This window comes from Pipistrellus kuhlii, unplaced genomic scaffold (genome assembly GCF_014108245.1).
Source record: "Pipistrellus kuhlii isolate mPipKuh1 unplaced genomic scaffold, mPipKuh1.p scaffold_m20_p_4, whole genome shotgun sequence".
In the NCBI taxonomy this organism is placed as follows: Eukaryota; Metazoa; Chordata; class Mammalia; order Chiroptera; family Vespertilionidae; genus Pipistrellus; species Pipistrellus kuhlii.
In genome coordinates, this window is record NW_023425540.1 from 88,576,947 (window position 1) to 88,595,379 (window position 18,433).

Sequence of the window (18,433 nt, forward strand, 5' to 3'; positions counted from 1 at the left end):
TTAAAAAAAGAACACTAGCTCCAGCTAACTTTGGGTATTGCAGATATAGCCTATTCATGGAAAGCTACATCAATACAAAGCAGCCTATGAGAAGTCTAGCACTTAACTCCAATAATCAGTCAGCCCTGCTACTTGCAAATAAGACTTCTGTTTGGAACATTAAGATGTTTCCATCTCTCAGTTTCCAGTAAGAGCCATCATCTCAACACAGGAAAAAGCAGACTAAGGTGGGAAGGAAGGATATGGAGCCTCAATTCCTCATATTCCCCAACTCCTCATGTGAAATTAGAGTTGAGTCAACCAGACAGTGGATCCCTGAGAGAAGGAACAATATTGACCTGGCACAAGAGAAGAACTCAAATATTTCTTTGCTATAAGAATATTCCTCCTCATCGTCACACTGACCATATGGCTATTCATGGGCACTCACCTGGCCTGCATCCAGCCTTTAGGCCAGAGAGGTCTGACCTCAGCATCCAGAAACACCTTCACATAATCTTCCCAGGAATGGATTTTGTTGTTCTTCTCATCATAGTTCTCCAGTTTTATCTTCACCACATGGCAGAGCAGCTCCCTAAGGAGTAGGCAGGAGTCAGAAACTTCAAACTACCCCAAATGCTTCTTCAAGGTTTTAATCATGTGCGTTCACCGTCCTGACTAAAGTATAAATGATTCTAACCTTCGTTAGAAACACGGGAGCATGCTCAGACCCTGGCCCCACAAACCCTCCAGTGAGGCAAGCACCCAGTCTGGGCACACCTGATTTCATCATTCCACTGAAATTTCTTCCGGGGGCCCATTATCCTCCTGCCCCCCTTTTCTTCATCTTCTTCCTCATCAGAACAAATCCGTTCTTTCTGCTCCTTGTCTTTCTCCTCTTCCAGCATCCTACCGGGTGAACAGAATTAAACAGGACCCTAAAGTCACCACAGGAAAACTACTCCTTCCTGTGTCCACTGCCTCCCTTTTGTCCCCCCACCTTCCCCTAGGACCTCTAAGATAAGGAGGTGGGAATGCTGATGAGAGCGATGGGACATACTTACTTAGCAACCTTGGCTTGTGTATGGGCCTGGCATTCATCTTGGTACCTGGCCATCTGCTCTGGCATTGCCCTGCCAATGGCTTCCTTAAGCTTCTGGAGAGGTTCCTTCAGACGCCCTCCCTGCAGAGAGCAGGACATATCATAAATCTGTTTTATGTTCCTCTTTTAAAAAATATATATTTTATTGATTTTTATAGAGAGGAAGGGAGAGGGTGAGAGCTAGAAACATTAATGAGAGAGAAACATTGATCAGCTACCTCCTGCACACACACATCCCCTCCCCACACACACACACACTGGGGACATGCCCGCAACCAAGGTACATGCCCTTGACCAGAATCCAACCTGGGACTCTTCAGTCCCCAGGCTGACGCTCTATCCACTGAGCCAAACCGGTTAGGGCTTATGTACCTCTTTTTATACTGAGGACCCACTACAAAAATAATCGCACAGAGGCGGTGCAACAGCACCTGTGACATCTGTGAAGACTCAGTCACTCCTCCTCTGGGCCCCAAAGCCAACATGTTCCACTGCAGAGTCACCCACCTGTTCACAGAGGTGAAGCTTTCGAGCACGCTTGACGAGGGTGTCCTTGCTGCAGGGCAGGAATGAAGCAAGATAGGCATATACCCCAGAACGAGCCTGGCTACTCAGCTCCCGAGTTTGCACCTCTATGCTGAAGAACAGAATAGTTATCAATGGGCCACAGCCCAGGCATATTCTTTCATCATTAGATCACCCTACCATGGATAGGAAAGCTAAGAGCCAAGAGCAGGTAAAATCTTATCTCATCAACACAATGCAACCAAGTGGCCAGTGCAACAGATCTCCAACAGTCACCAAACAAAAATTCCCAAACCTGATGAACCTGGCTGGGTAAAGTGGGCTAAGGCTCTCAGGTCCAAAACAAGACCAAGCCAAATGTTATCAGAGCCCAGAGAAAAAGATCTGAAGTATTAAATTTCATAAATGTAAAAGACAGAAAAGCTTTCAAACTGGAAAGTAACTGAGTTACTTGGAGTCAATACTTTCTAAAAGCACTTCCTTACTATTCTAGTTCCCAGTCCTATCCCTGATCAGGAAGTCAGGGAAATTCTCATCCCTTCAGTGTCTCCATCTAGATAAATAAAACACTATTTCCAATAGTTTTTGATCCCTTGAACTCTCCCTATATGGCACACTCTAATAGGCATTGTAGACATAAAACTCTTATCTCTGCTGATCCTCAGGTGCTCTCCATATCCCAGGCTTCCTGACCTGGCCAGGCAAGGTACTTTGCTAGAATATCCCTAAGTCTTAACAACTGTTCTTACATGAGAAAAATCCTCAGGTGTTGAGCAACAAGCTTCCTCTGCTACATAGCGCAAAGTGTAACCAGCAGAGAAGCGGCAAAGCTGGAGAGCCACCTACAAAGAATCTGGTTTGGGTTTATGTATGTAGGTTTGTTTTGTTGTTGTTTTGCTTTTTAACTCAATTCATATAGTGTGGCATGGTGCACACTGGCCCTGGTAGGAGAAGTGACAGCAAGAAAAGAATGACCAGGTACACTGAGGGGCACCCTGGAGAGCAGGCCCCTGGCTGTACCAAATCATCTTACTTTTCCCAGAGACAGGCAGGCAATACCTTTTTTTCATCTCATCTCATGTTTGCCACAAAATCCATCAGGCCATGACAGTGTCCTAATATCATCTGCTACCTATGATTAGTAAGGTCTATTATTTCCTAGGGACAAATATTTTGTGTGCCCCCTACCCCACTTAAAAAGAATAAAACAAAAATAATTCTTTAAATATCTCATCCGTGGTCTTTATGTAGTTCAATCACATTCCCAATCCCCTGGCCTGCTCAAACCCAGGCATGCTAACAGTAAAGAAACAAAAGATACTCACTCTAAGAGGATGCCATTAATATCCTGGGTGAAGAACTTCTGTCTGCTCTCTCCCTCAGCAGCTCTGGCAGCCTGGTTCATAGCAGACAGTAACATCCATTAGTGCACTTTCCCCACAGGGTCCTCACATTCACCCACAGGCACAAGAGCAGTCAGTCCCTACAGAACACCTATCAGTAAAGTCCTCACCATGCCCACCTGTGATCACTATATGCTCTAGAAATGGTTTATCCATCTCTTTTTAAATGCTGCTAAAACATCTATGGACTCTCTCTTCTGCCCGGGACTTGAAATAAAGTCACATAAAAGAAAATCAGAGTCAAAGCAATCATTATGCATTTGATTTTGTCAGCTAAATTTTTTAAAAATATATTTTTATTGATTTCAGAGAGAAAGGAAGAGGGAGAGAGAAACATCGATGAGCTGCCTTCTGCACACCCCATACCGGGAATCGAGCCCACAACTCAGGCATGTGCCCTTGACCAGATTTGAACCCGGGACCCTTCAGTCTGCAGGCCAATGCTCTATCCACTGAGCCATATCAGCTAGGGCCAGCTAGCTAACTTTTGTTCCCAGCACTCTATCATCTAAATTGCAAGTTGTAATTTCCATATATCTGCAGTACAAAAACAATAACGAACTTTTTTTAAAACCTGCAATATTTGAAGACCTTTATCTACCAAAATAATAATAATGTGCTACATTAGCATTTAAGGACATTATAATTCTCTGAAAATTCATAATCTACTTAGAGTATATCAGAAACGCCATTACCCAGACCATTGAAATTACTAACATACCTTACTACCTATTAACACAAGATAAGCAGGTTACTCTGCAGGGTTTTGCTTCCTATGAGAACACAGTTAACATCTGGATGGCAAGCTTGGAAACCCCTGAAGCAACCACAGCAAGCAGCCTCAGCCCTAAAAGCACAGGTGAGGAAAGCTAACTGTCAAAGTTAACCAGTGGTTCTCAAACTTGACTGCGCATTGGCAATCACCTGGCAGCTTTATCCACCCTGGACCAATCACATCAGAATCTCTAGGAATGAGGCTCATGAATTTGTATTCTTATAAAAAAGCCCAAGTATCAGTACTCTGATGAACAAAAACAGATCCAGAGACAGAGAAGCATCGATTAAACCAGTAATCGGCAAACTCATTAGTCAATAGCCAAATATCACCAGTACAACGATTGAAATTTCTTTTGAGAGCTGAAAACCAACTTCTGTGCATGAGCCACAAAGTTTCAATCACACTGTACGTGCATGCCGGCATGTGGTATTTTGTGGAAGAGCCACACTCAAGGGGCCAAAGAGTGGCGTGTGGTTCACAAGCCGCAGTTTGCCGATCACTGGATTAGACCATCAAACCTCATAGGGAAGATAGGGGAGGGTGGCAGTAAGGGGGAGAGATCAGCTAAAGGACTTGTACGCATGCATATTGTATGCATGCATATAAGCCCAACCAATGGACACAGACAACAGGGGGGTGAGAGCATGAATTGGGGGGGGGGGGGTGTTGGGGGGGGGTAATGGGATAAGGACACATATGTAATACCTTAATCAATAAAGAAAAACAAAAGTAACTCTGGTGACTCTAAGGTAGAGAGGATTGAGAGTCACTGATCTAAATCCAAGAGTGGTCCAAGGCTTTTGGCAAAGTAAAACTTCAGGCATGGTTTACAATGTAATAATGATGGCAAACAAAGGCAATAAGGTGACTACCTAAAATGAAATTGTCAATCCTGATCAAGCCCTCTGAAACAGAAGGCACCAATAACTATCCTCTACTTTCATCTCATCCCACTTGCCTTCCTCACTAGGTCCTTGTCCTATCTCTGACTACTCCATCTGTCTCTTCCACTAGTTCGTTCGTTACAGATGGACTCACAAAGTTCTACTTAGAACTCACTTCTCCCAATAACACCTTCCCCTTCATGGCTTCAAAACAGCACAAATGCACATATTAGATCTCTCTAATCTAAACCTCTAGCATAAACTTTTGTTCTAATCCCTAATCAGAATTTCCAATTACTTCTAAGTAATTTCCAATTATATCTATAAATGGATGACCTTCTGGTATGCAAACCCAACTTGCAAAAACCAAACCCACTAGTTTCTGCTCTCCCTCTTATGCTCCCCAATTCTAATAACAGCAGTCCATTTTTCTTAAATCCTTCCACTCTTTTTTTTCTCTTTTAATCTTTATTGTTGAATCACCTGACCATCTGCTTGGCCATCAACACATCACAGGGCTAACAAACAAACAAAAAAAGGCCAGGAAAAAAAAAAATCACAGGGCTTATTTCATTGTTTTGTTCTTTTTTTTTTTTTTTTTTTTTTACATGTCTCCTGGTCCATTTATATAAGCTAGTGGAGAACAAGATCTGAATCTTATTCATCAATATATTTCCCACACCTACCTATCATATAATAGATGCACAGTAAATGCCAACTGAGTGAATAAATGAATGAACAAATGAACAGAGAGTAGTGATTTAAAGAATGCAAATTAGAGGAAGAAAAACTCAGTATCAACCAAACATAACTTGTAGCTTCTGCAAAATATCTTGGCTAGATGATAGCACAGAAGCCTGAGATGAAAGGAGTCGAATGGATGGATGGAATGGAAGAAATGGTGTGACTTTTAACCCATTCATCTGCCAATTTCTTATACTTTCAGAAGGATCTGGAATTCTAACTTAGCATTTTTAATGTACTGCAATTATGATTTTAGTTTGAGAGAAAATAAAACCAAGCCATTCTTTTGCTTAAGCTTATACACTACTAGTTGTAAGATCCAGAAGCATCTTCATAGTATTCAACCTAATTACTTCAACATGTATTTCAAATGCCCCACTGTTTATCAGACCCATCATTAAAGTGTTTTTTTCCCCTGATGCCTTTTGGGTTGTGTAGACAGTATCTCTGAGGGTCTGTTTTTATATTGAAGATAATTAGTCAAGTGCTACATTTTTATTTTTTAAAGATTTTTTTAATTTTTATTTTATTGATTTTTAGAGCAAGTGGAAGAGAAAGAGAGAGAGAAATATCAATGTGAGAGCAAAACATCAATCAGCTGCCTCCTGCACACCCCCTATGGGTGAATCGAGCCTGCATGTGCCGTGACCTGGAATCGAACCACATGGCAACCTTTTGGTACATAGGACAATGCCCAACCAACTGAGTCAGCCATACTAGCCAGGCCAGGTGCTGCATTTTAAAATAAATCTAATTAAATACTTTAATTAGAGAGTCTTCCAGAAATAAGTTAGGTCCTTCAACCTTAAGGGACATCCTTGCCCAAGGAGTTGAATGAACTGATCAATCCCAGATTAAACAGAAAGTAAGCCTGGCAAACATGGCTCAGTGGTTGAGCGTTGGCCTATGAACCAGGAGGTCACAGTTCAATTCCCCATCAGAGGTTGTGGGCTTGATCCCGAGTGGGGCATGCAGGAGGCAGGTGATCAATGATTCTCTCTCATATTGATGTTTCTATCTTTTTCTCCCGCTCCTTGCCTCTCTGAAATCAATAATAATAATTAAAAAGAAAACATTAAAAAAATAATAGGAAGTAAAGTTAAGCCAGCCAGATCACGCTGATCTACAATAGTTCTGATAGCCTTTTAATAAGCTGTTTTATTTATTGTAAGAAAAGCTACTTATAACCGTTTGGCACCTAGTTCAGAATCTCATATACCGTACCTGTTTTTGCTGAACAGAATGAAATCTGTCATCATTTATTAAGAAGATCAAACAGGTTAGTTTTTTTCCAACCTTATCCTCCTTGAATCCATGTCTCCCTGGATTTGCAATGCAGGGGTTCTAAATCAGTAGGACAGTAAGCAGGTAAGAGCAGCAGGGTGGGTGACATGGGTCTTTGTTTCTTTTCTAGTCTTAGTATTGTTCCCATTTTATGCTTGTCTATAGAGGACCAAAACAGACCTGGGTTATCTGTATGAACCAGGCTGAGAGGCTGCCAAACTAAAGATAATAACCTAAGAGGGCAACACACCTGAGCTTTCCAACAACCAAAATAAAAGACACATTGAATGAAATCACTGGATTCTCTGGGGCCACAAAAATGTACAGTTCAAGGGAGTAAGGAATTAAAAATGGGTATGAGAAGAAAGCAGTAAGTAATCTATGGGCAGCATTCTTCAAGGTCACCCTCTTGGAGGGCCTCTTTAGCATACTTAAACTTCCAAATATATTTTTCAAAGTTTTAAGTATCACTTCTTGCTAAAAGATAAATCTGTTTTTTGTTTCCCACAGAAAAAAATTTTCCATAAGGGATGACATCAGATTAGAATCTGCTTATGTGCTGTGGTAGACCTCAAACAGGACCACATTTCTCTCCCCTCCCAGAACATGCATTCCTGCAACAGGGAGAGGTGGTCTCTAGTTCCCCAACCCTCCAATTTGGTGTGCACTTGTGACTCACTTTACCAATACAGTGTGGCAAAAGTGATGCGGTACATACAACTTCTAAGGCTAGATCTTAAGGGCCTTATGACTTCTACAATCACCCTCTTGAAATATTTCCCTAAAACTGTCATGCGCTGAAAAAAGACTAGGAAGACCAGAGGAGAGAGAGGCCCCACCACCCCAGCACCCAGCCATCTTGCCAGCTGAGTGCAGTTACAAGAGAGCACCCAGGTAGGACAAAGAAGAACCACCCAGCCATCCATAGAGTCAGGAGAAATGAATTGCTGTTTGAAGTCACTGTTTGGGATAATTTTTTAGTTAACAGTAGAAACTGATACATGTATCATCTAAGGCCAAGATTTAAAATCTAAACAAATTATTAAAATAAAAGAAGAAGAAAAAGAAAAATGAAGGGAATGATAAATACATAACATTGCTAATGTTATAGTTATATACATCAAGTTTAATTTAAGCTTTTAAAATGCAATATCCAGTTCAAGATCTAGGATAGGGCTCCTTACTAAGGATCCAAATACCCATGTATGGCTTTTGAAATTATATGCAATTCCTGTGTATATAGGCATTTTTCCCTAGGAAGACTATCTTTCCCAGCAGATTCTCAGGAAGGTCTGGGTCTAGAGCACTCATGCACATGGTCTGGAGACTCCAAGTGTCCCAAGTGCAGGACCCTGTAGGAACAAAGCACCTGGGGATCCTTAGAAGTGGTATTAAGTAACTTTCTAAAATAAGCCTTCTTTTTCATGCAACCATTAAAAGTGATGAGGGCTTTATCATATTTATTAAGTGAAGAAAGCAGGAAACAAGTATTCACAACTATAATTACAACTACATGAAAACATATACACAAAGAGGCTAGAAAAGAATATGTAAATTAAAAAGTTTTCAGATTGTCAGGATGATGGGTAATTCCCACTTCCCAAAGTTTCTTTAATGCTGTTATAGAAGCGTCAGAAAATGACGTATCAATTTCACATTTGAACATTATATTTTCAAGCCAGTACATCAAACTCTCCTGGTCACCACTGCCCCACCAGAACCCAAGCCTACCTTACCTATGGAATCCTGAACTCTCTTTTCATTGTGCCCAAGAGAAAACCGAGACTTGCCAGTCACTGAGGAAGGACAGCTTGCTCACAGTGTCCATCCAGAAAGTGAGGCTTTCTTGAATCACAGCCTAATGCAGTTCAATGTTATGTCACTTTGTTTCCACTAAATTTGTCCATTTTTCCCAAGAAAGGGAAATAATGAGTATGAGTCATTAGACTAGAATACAACCTGTGGTGGAAGTCTGGACACATCCAAAAATTGCTCTGACTTTTCTCCAAAATCTACTAGCTTCTGCCACACATACCTTATTCAACTTACTTAACATGACTTTCAGATGCTACAAAACAATTTGATTACAAACTGGAGGTTTGAAAAGAACAAGGAGTAATAGTTCTTTGACATAAATTCTGAGAGTAAATATAGGACAGTATGCTCAAACATGCCAAGTTCAGATTCAACTGCTTCCAACTTAATGTCCTATTAAGATATACTCTGAATTTCTGGTGTGGTACAATTCATTTAAATCATTACATTCAAATAGAACGCCTCACACAAACTAATAAAAATAAATAGTTTAATTTACTTCATATATTGTATTCAAATATTTTTTGGAAGTGAGAAAATCATTGGTAGCACTAGTTAACATTTACCCTGCCCTAAAACACAAGGGGTATTATAGCTATAGTGATTCTGGAACATTATAAGAATCACTGATTTAAAACTTACAGCTATATAAAATAAAATAAAAACCTTACAGCTATGTAGTATAAATGCCACAGGAGCTACATGACAAGCCATGATGCCCAAGATGAAAGGTTATTTTAACTGAAGGGTCAATGTCATCATGACTAACAACCCATGCTTGGTTTATAGGTTACTGAATTAGGGATCAATTCCCAGTCACCATGGGAAAACAGCAATGGCTGCTCGTTCTGACAGTTGTTGCTGTTTTTAAAAGAGCATGAAGAGCATTTCAGATTATGCTTTTTATTTATCATCATGTAGGCATTCTGTAATCAGTACCTAACATTGATGACATGCAAGTTTAGGGAGCAACTGAAACTCAGTGGCAATTAAGTATATAACTCTATAACACATCTGCAAACTTTTGTCAATTTCCAAAAAAAAATCTTCAACCGACTACTAATAAAAAGGTGGATCTCTGCCTTAGCTGCTTGCTGCCAACATTAGTGTCAGTCTATCACACAAAAGGAAAGTTACTCCGTGGGAAAGGAACCTACAGGCAGAAAATAGAGAGAAAAATCTCCCCAGAAGAAAGTAAATTTTCTAAGAGTTAAAGAACCACAAAAGGTCTAAAAATGACATCTGACAAGCCGAGCTTACACTGTTTCCTCACTTGGGATGAGAAGAGAGCCTGGAAAAGATTACAGTAAAATTGCCAATTCACTAAGAGTTGCTCTGGGCAGCAAGCTTCATGCGGTGCAGAATCAGTGTCAATCTGCCCAAACTGCTTCCAGGAAAGCCTGGCCACTCTGTGTCACCATACCTGAGCCAGCTCCTTAATGCGCTTCTCCAGGGGTGCAGGCAGGCCTTCAGGGAGGGAAGAGGGCTGCCTGAATTCCTGGTCCAGTCCCACCCCAAGGGAATCGCTTTCATCATCCATATCGCGGAAGGGGCTTCCTTCTGGAGACTCACTGAGCAGATGCTCCAAGTCCAAATCAGTCAGTGAGTCCATGGCAGTGGCTGCCTGAAGCAAGTCATTGTCTGAAGTGGAGCCGAAGAGCGACAGCAAGGGGTCAGAGGTGCCTTCCAATTCCCGTAGGCCCTGAGCTTCTGCTGACGAGACCGCTACAGACTTATGCTCTTCATTCCTCTTTCTCTGAGCCTCTTTATCCTTATGAAATCTCTTTAGCATCTCTTTAACATTCAAAGCCCCAGAATATTTCTTTTTTTTCTTCTCTTTACTGGCATTGAGGGCTGTGAAGCTACAAGTAAGGAGGAAACTGGTTACTAAGGCTGCAGTACACTTCAAAAGGGAAATTCACAGAGGAACTTCATTTACCCCTGTTCCCAACACAATGGTCTTCAGGAACCTAAGTCCACCCTGTTATTCCTCCTCCCTCCTCTTGGCACATGAACCTCCTTCTTACTGAGACCAAAGCTAGAGATTTAATACAGGTTAGCAAAATCATGTCACAAAGTGCTACACACCCAGTGGCTTTCAAAAAACACTGCCAGGCTGAAATAAAAGGATGAAAAAAGGGGATGAAAAAGGAATGTATTTAAAGGAAGAAAACAGGAGCAGAAGCAACTTGAAGGGCAGCTGGAGTGAGACTGAGTGAGGCAAAAAAAGCAGAACCAGAGAAGACAAAGGGAAACAGCAGAGATAGAAGGAAAACTGGGGCAAAGGAGATGTGCCCAAGAGAATAAGAGATAGCAGCAATCATACAGTGACCCAAACCGCTGCCAATACTGACACTGAGACAGAGAGAACTCTGGATGTCTGACACAAAGAGCTGTGAGAGCACTGTGAGAGGTGAGAGGGGGAATGGAAGGCCAGGCCCAGCTGCCTCATCTGCAGCTGAGAGGAGGAGCACAAGTCAGCTCCCAAGTGTCCTGCCCTAATAGTTCAGATTTTATTCTAGAAAAGAAGCTCCTGCCTCTCACCCGGCTTTGGAAAACTTGGACTTTTTCGATTTCTTCTCCTTGTCGTAAGTGTCATCTTTTTTCTTCTTCTTTATCTTTTCACCACCTTCCTTCAACTTCCGCTTCTGAGAATTAAAGACAAGGCACAGTTACATGGCTCCCTCACTCAGGAAGCAAGTACACGACAGAATACTGGCCTTGCTCTGTCCAGGGCATATCCTGAGAACTCTCCTACTTTGTTCTTTCATGAACAAAAGCTTTCAGATCAGTTCCTGGACCAAAGACCAGTGGCAGGTCAATACAGCATTTCCACCAATAAGTGTCTCCTAGAAGCACCTGGGGCTGAGACAACAGTGACCATTGTAGAGCTAGAAACCTTTCTAGTTTGAAATGGGCTATATGTGGGACCTGCCTCTGATGTTAAACACACAGGCAGTGATAGATTTCAAAATAAACTTATCTTAAGGCTAACTTGTTTCTACTGGGTGACACCCCTAGAAACTGAAGACCTCTACATGTCCACAGAAGAGACACAGCAATACTGATGCAAACTCCCCCACCCTTCACTGCGCTCATCCCCATCCTGAGACAACCTTAAGAAATCCTTGCCAAGCCAAGCCTGCTGGGACTCACAGTATCTCCCACAGCACAGGTGTGAGAGATGAACTGTCAACCTTGGCACAGCTTGTGCCTTTCTGTCAATCCCCTAAGCTTTCCTAAATCGGCACATATTCTAGCAAGTCACCCACTGACCTCACAACGTTTATTTTAAAAAAGCACTTCTGAAATTCAAAAGCAAGCAATGTTCTAACCTTTGGAGATTTTTTCTTCTTTTCTTTAATAAAGTCATCCTCAGATTCTGATGCTTGTCGAAATTGCAGGGTTCCTGAGTTAATGTAAAATCCTCCATACTTTGTAGTCAAAGAAGCAGGAACAAGCTCATCATACTAAAAGGGGAACAACAAATAGTCAGCTGCAATTGCTGCTACTACAGTCCAAAGATGTAGAGCATATGTTTCCCAATCACATTTTAGACCAAATGCCTACTCATGCTTCTGGTCAGTCACCAATGTCTGCGCTAGAAGGTGTTTTGGGCAGATCGTGTATCCTTTTCAGTAAAGGAACCAAGGTCCAGATCAAGGGTATCTCTTCCTCCCTCATCAGTGCAGCTCCTTCCTCATGCTAAAGGCAGACTCACTCTGACCCATCCCCTAGTTTCTGGGCCATTACCAGTAGGAGCAGGATGTGGTCATTCCCATGTGGTATTTTCATTAAGTACTTACCGCCTCAGAGTTATCGATGAAGGAATCAGATTCATCATAACCATACCCCATATCAATCAAGTCCTGTAGTCGGTCTTTTCTACGTTTTTTTCCACCCTAAAATTTAAAATAGGTTATATGCTTTTTTGTTGTTGTTGTTGTTGTAATTGTGGTAAGAACAAATAACAAGACCTCTTAACAAATTTTTAAGTCTAACGTCACAGAATGAATTGTTGCCTTGAATTTTATCAGCTAGTGACTGAAGGATATAAAATACTCAACAGTCCCACTCCCTCTTCCCAAATCTCCTTCCATAAAGACCCTTTAAAATAGGATAGATTTGTATCTGCATAAAATGGTCTAACACAGAAGAGACTAAATGGCTTCATATGTCTTTTACCAAAATATTTATTCTAAGTATCAATTCTAGGGGTAACATTTATTCTAAGGATAAATTCTAGGGGTTTATTCGTCCATTTAGCTGCATATACTAGTCCTGCCAGATGCATTTTCTGTATCTTCATGCATTTGTTTATAACTGCATTCTGTTCTCTCCAAGCTCTACACTTGTTTCTACATCAGTGTTGATTAGATGATACTCCCCTAAAAGAATTGGAAATGTCTAGAAACCTCACAAAGAGAAATCTTACATATTTTTCTTCAAATTTCCGGGCAAGGGCCTCCACTTTATGCCTTTCCTTTTCTTCATCATTAAAAGGATCCGAGAGATCTTTCTTCTGTAAAGAGATCATTTCACAAAATAAAAACTCCCACCATATATTCATAATATGTTCACTGACTACTCAACACCTATGAACTATATACCAGTAACAACTGTTTTTCAGAAAAGACAAGGTAGAATGCATGCTACTTCCATCAGTGTTTACCTTAGTTAAGAAAGAAAAACTTCCATTCATGTAATTCATCAAAATGAAATGCCTACAATTACCCACCACATCACTAGGTCCCACAGAGCTCCAAATATGGCAAAGTGCCTTCAGTCAGGGATGCTCAACCTATACAGACATGTAGTTAAATATAGTTTTTTTCTTTTGTCAACTAAAACTTACTTTATATACTTTAAAACATTACTGTAAGGACAGATTTACTTCCAAAGCAGTCAGTGGCTCATAAAGGTTAAGAATTCACTGAATATAGCACAAGTTCTTAAGAATTATTGTGCTTTTTGGTCAGAAGAAGGGTATAAATTTTTTCTTCTCTCAGTTCTACTGAAAATCAAACCTAGGTTCATGGTAGTCCCTTTCTTTGGACGCCTATCTTGAAGGATCAGTAATCTCTTTCCTCCCAACCTCAATACTCTCTCCGAATATTCTAAGAATAAATTATAGGGGTTCATTCGTCCATTTAGCACAGATACTAGTCCTGCTGCATGCATTTTCTGTATATTCATGCATTTGTTTATAACTGCATTCTGTTCTCTCCAAGCAAATGTTCTACATTTGCTTCCACATCAGTGCTTAGGTGATACTACACTAAAAGAATGTAGAAATGTCTAGAAACCTCTCCTCCTGGCTTCCCAAAATACTACCCCATCTTCAAGTGTACTGTCTACCCTGATTTCCAACAGCTTTGATTAGCTTTGCCTATTTTTGTGTTTTATAAAGATGGAATTATACAGTATGAGCCAGAACTAGGTAAAGAGCATTTGTAAGCATCTACTATATACCTGTGTACTATGTAAGGCACTGAGGGTAGGTTGGTTGGGTCTCACACTGTAGCATTTCTCTAGAATAGCTCTTAGTCAGATGGGAATTAGGCTAGTACCTGGCTCACAGAGCGTCTGAGATCATGTTGGGTTTCTGGTGTCCTAGTAAATGTTTTATTTTGTGACACAGGCAGAGGTTACATTTGTTAAGTTTGTGGAGATCCACTAAGCTTGCATTTATCAGGTGGACTTTTCTTTTTTAAAAAACAATGTTATTGATTTTTAGAGAGAGACAAAGAGAGAGGGAGGAGAGGGAAAGAGATAGTAAGATCAATGAGAGAAAAACATCAATTGAATGACTCCTGCATGCCCCCCTTGGTGCTACCACGCTGGCTTGGCATATGTGCATTTTTCTTAAGTGCATAAGCTACATATATAAAAGCCTAACATGCAATTGTTCTGTGTGAGTTTGACCTGGAGACCAATTGCTCACTATGATGTGGGCTGACCATCAGGGGGTGGCGCGGAAGGAAGAAAGGCCTTGGCTGGCAGCCAGCAGCCAGGAAGGAAGGCCCTGGCTGCTCCGGAAGGCCCTGATCGGCCAGACCTAAGGACCCTACCCTTGCATGAATTTCATGCACTGGGCTTCTAGTTCAATTAATAAGTTTATAAAAAAATTTTACAATGTTAATGAGTTATCAAAACATTAGTAATAGTTGAAACTGGGTGATGGGTTCATGGAGCTTATTATATAATTCTCTCTAGTTTATGCATGTTTGAGAAGTTCCATATAAAAAGTAAAAACAAATCTGCCAAGAAAACAAATACAGTAAAACCTCAATATAGTAGACTAATTCAGGTGAGGGAGTATCTGTTAAAGCCAAAAGTCCATTATATAACAAATTAGGTTTTTTGAATGCATATGTTAAAAAACTGACAAGTTAGTTCACCTGTTTTATCTATATAGACATGTTTGTGTAATTAAAATTATGTATGAAAAGTTTAATTTTACAGAAAGTTTTCTATATATATCACAGTAATTTTACATTTGTACCGAATAGGTCTAGTGAATGAGCACATTCACCAGTCACCAAGAAAAAACAAATGCACACAGCAGCAACGTGATTTATCCCACATGGGAACATTAGCAGCACTGCTGCAGAAAGTCATGCCATGAGACAACACAACCAATTACCAAGAGAGATGTAGTGTAATCATTTGCTAATCATTCACCAAGCACTGTTTAAGAGCAGTGACTCTTAGATTTAAGTATGCAGACTATAGTTTTATTTATGTAATATTTATGTCAGCCAAATTACTACAGTGTTTTTCCCAACAGACAACGTATTTGATAAAATTTGTTATAAGTAACAGTGAATTGCCCAGCCAGCGTGGCTCAGTGTTTGAGATCAACCTATGAACCTGGAGGTCATGGTTCGATTCCCAGTCAGAGCACATCCCAGGGTGCGGGCTCGATCCCCAGTGTGGGTCGTGCAGGAGACAGCCAATCAACGATTCTCTTTCATCATGATGTTTCTATTTCTCTCGTCCTCTCCCTTCCTCTCAAAAGCAATAAAAATGTATTTTTTAAAATAAAGTAACAGTGAATTAATACAAAAAACTAAACTGATAATTATAAGCAAATCTTGGTTAAAGCATTTTGAAATTAACAGGATGTTCATTTTCATATATGACATAAAGAACGAAAATTTTGTCTGTTAAATCCTAAATCCATTAAATCCAGGTTTGCAAAGCTGAATGGCTCACTATAGATCTTTTAAAAAAACACTTGAAAAATCAAACAGATTCTCAAAGCCCCCCCCTCCCCCGCAAATAAGTAAAACAAGAAAAAAAAAAAACACAGAAAAATAGGTTTCTATCCTTCTAAGTAACTATCCAGAATATTACTGTGTTGAGAATAGCAGTGCGTGTCTTTTTTTGTCTGCTTTACATGAGGCAGAGTGAGAATCCTTTGGAAAAGAAAAATGTCCAGCATGAAATCCAGCAATAGAACAGCCAGGGACTGGTCACATTTACATATATGTAATATTTAGAGCCTATGGCATGAATATATTTGTTTGTTTATATTTTTTAGCCATAATTAAAATTAGCTTTGGATGTGCCTTACATTTCCTCTAGCATAAATCAGGAGAATGGTTCTAGAAAGAATTCTATCCCTTCATGCCCAGGGGCAAAATCGGCCAACCTGGTGCTTGCTTTGGGATAGATGCCATGATCTTGGGGCAACCAAAGTCTCCCTAGTCTTGCTTTCACCTTTTGGAAGTACTATTTGCACATGCTGCTATGAGCATTAGATCTGCAGAGTGAGCCTAGGACCACTGGGGTATACCTTGTCTCCAGTTTGAAGGCCTTTCACTTTCCCTCGTATATTCTTCACAAGCTCTGGGTAGAAGAATTCCGGGCAGCGCTTGTGATCTGGCTCAAAGAGGGTGAGTGTAATCCGAACAGCTGCTGCAGCCGGCTCAGAGTCCTGATGCTGCTCTGCTCCCCCAACGTCCTCCTTCCGGGATTTCTTCAAAAACACAGGATTCAGAGAACCTGGGAGAGAGGTGAACTGGACCCTGTGGGGCTCCGACATGGCTATCAACAAGTCTTAGCGGATGTCACTGCATGGCTTCTGTTAACATTGAAAAGAAAGGCCAGGTCAAACCAAGATTTTTCCGGTTCAGTTATACAGATTTAAGTTTAAAAGAATTTCATTGTCAAGAAGAATCCATTGTTCAATTTATCTTAATTACCATTTATTGGTTTTTTTTCTGTTTAAATACTATCAAATACAAAATGTTTTCGTATATATGAAAATTTATTTAGAGATTTTTTGAGAGAGAATGGAAGGGAGGGGGAAAGACAGAGACAAACATTGATGTGAGAGAGATCATCAATTGGTTGCCTCCTGCACATGCCTTGACCAGGGCCCAGGGATTGAGCCTGCAACCAGGGAATGAGCCCTTGACCAGAATCCAACCCAGATAGCCAAATTGGCCAGAGCTCTCTAACACTTTTTTTCTGGCTAGGAATAACCTCTTTTGTAAGATCTCTTTATTTTCATTATCAGAAGTTTACTTTCATTTAGAGCCATTCTTCATAATGGCAGTTTTATTAGCTCAGAGTATTGCCTATCCTGGAATAAGTAAAAAAAAAAAAACAAACAAACAAACAACAACAACAAAACAATGTCTCAAGAGTGGTGTGACTGGGCTCACTTCCTAAGACACCAGCTTCTGGTGTGGCTCAGTGGCTCAGCATCGACCTATGAACCTGGAGGTCACAGTTTTATTCCTGGTCAGGGTGCATGCCCAGGTTGCAGGCTCAATCCCCAGTGTAGGGCATGCAGGAAGCAGCCAATCAATGCTTCTCTCTCCCTTCCTCTCTGAAATCAATAAAGACATATTTTTTAAAAGCTGGAATTTAAAAATATCAGTAAGAAACCAGCTTCTCATCACCCTCTCTCAGGTGTTAGCAAAGTGCCAAATTATCACATGCCAAAGACCTTCAAAGTTACTTGGAAATGGTCAGAGTATACATATTGTAAACTCCAGATTTCAAGGGTTTACAAACTATAAATAAGCATATATACCAGACACACACACATATATTGTGCTTCATGTATAATTTGTGTCCTGCTTTTTAAAACTCACAATCAAGTGTGAACTTCTTACCACATCTGTATGGACAGTTATTGCAACCTTGTATTTAGAAAAAATAATATAAGTAACCTAAATCTGAATGTCCAGCATTAAGGGAATGGCCTAAAAAATTAAAGCTCTTTTTTTTTTTTTTAAATATATTTTATTGATTTTGTACAGAGAGGAAGGGAGAGAGATAGAGAGTTAGAAACATCGATGAGAGAGAGTCATCGATCAGCTGCCTCTTGCACACCCCCTACTGGGGATATGCCTGCAACCAAGGTACATGCCCTTGACCAGAATCAAACCCGGGACCCTTCAGTCCCCAAGCCGATGCTCTATCCATTGAGCCAAACCGGTTTTGGCAAATTAAAGCTCTTTTATTGATTTGTAAGGGCTTTTGATATATCCTTGATATGTAATATGAATTATATATGGATGTATGGAAGAGTGTGTGTGTGTGTGTGTGTATATATATAAAATATATACATATATAGAGTATCTGTCATATCTCTCATACTTTTACTTCATTGTTATTTATGTTTAATTTTGCTTAGAGTGAAGTATGATGAAGAAAATTTAAACTTTTTATGCAGTTAAACCAAGGCTCTTTTCCCAATGGCTTCTCCCATTTCTTTTGTCCCTAGAATATCCTCTTTCAATCAGGAATTCTTATATTAGACTTTACTTATCTTTCACAGATACAATTTTCACAATGAACTCGAACTTAAGTTGAATTTACTATGCTATAAGGTGAAAGGTGAGGCTTAACCTTGGTTTCTTCCCAGCATCAATCACTAAATAATCCTTTTCCCTGCTGA

General features: G+C 40.3%; 1 protein-coding gene across 11 annotated transcripts in view; it reads right to left on the reverse strand.

Annotated features, from left to right (window-relative positions):
- UBN1 (ubinuclein 1) overlaps positions 1–18,433 on the reverse strand; it is a 40,992-nt gene that overhangs the window by 18,906 nt on the left and 3,653 nt on the right. For 6 of the 11 annotated variants that reach the window (XM_036409029.2, XM_036409028.2, XM_036409033.2 and 3 more), the window contains 11 exons: positions 16,316–16,603; positions 12,950–13,036; positions 12,321–12,416; positions 11,850–11,984; positions 11,059–11,162; positions 9,938–10,376; positions 2,932–3,002; positions 1,589–1,718; positions 1,044–1,162; positions 760–888; positions 431–574 (listed from right to left, as the gene is read on the reverse strand). In XM_036409029.2, the coding sequence (XP_036264922.1) occupies positions 431–574; positions 760–888; positions 1,044–1,162; positions 1,589–1,718; positions 2,932–3,002; positions 9,938–10,376; positions 11,059–11,162; positions 11,850–11,984; positions 12,321–12,416; positions 12,950–13,036; positions 16,316–16,564 (1,703 nt within the window). In that variant the 5' untranslated portion in view covers positions 16,565–16,603. The remainder of the gene's footprint in view (positions 1–430; positions 575–759; positions 889–1,043; positions 1,163–1,588; positions 1,719–2,931; positions 3,003–9,937; positions 10,377–11,058; positions 11,163–11,849; positions 11,985–12,320; positions 12,417–12,949; positions 13,037–16,315; positions 16,604–18,433) is intronic. The other 5 variants (XM_045571318.1, XM_045571321.1, XM_045571319.1 and 2 more) reach the window with 5 other exon arrangements.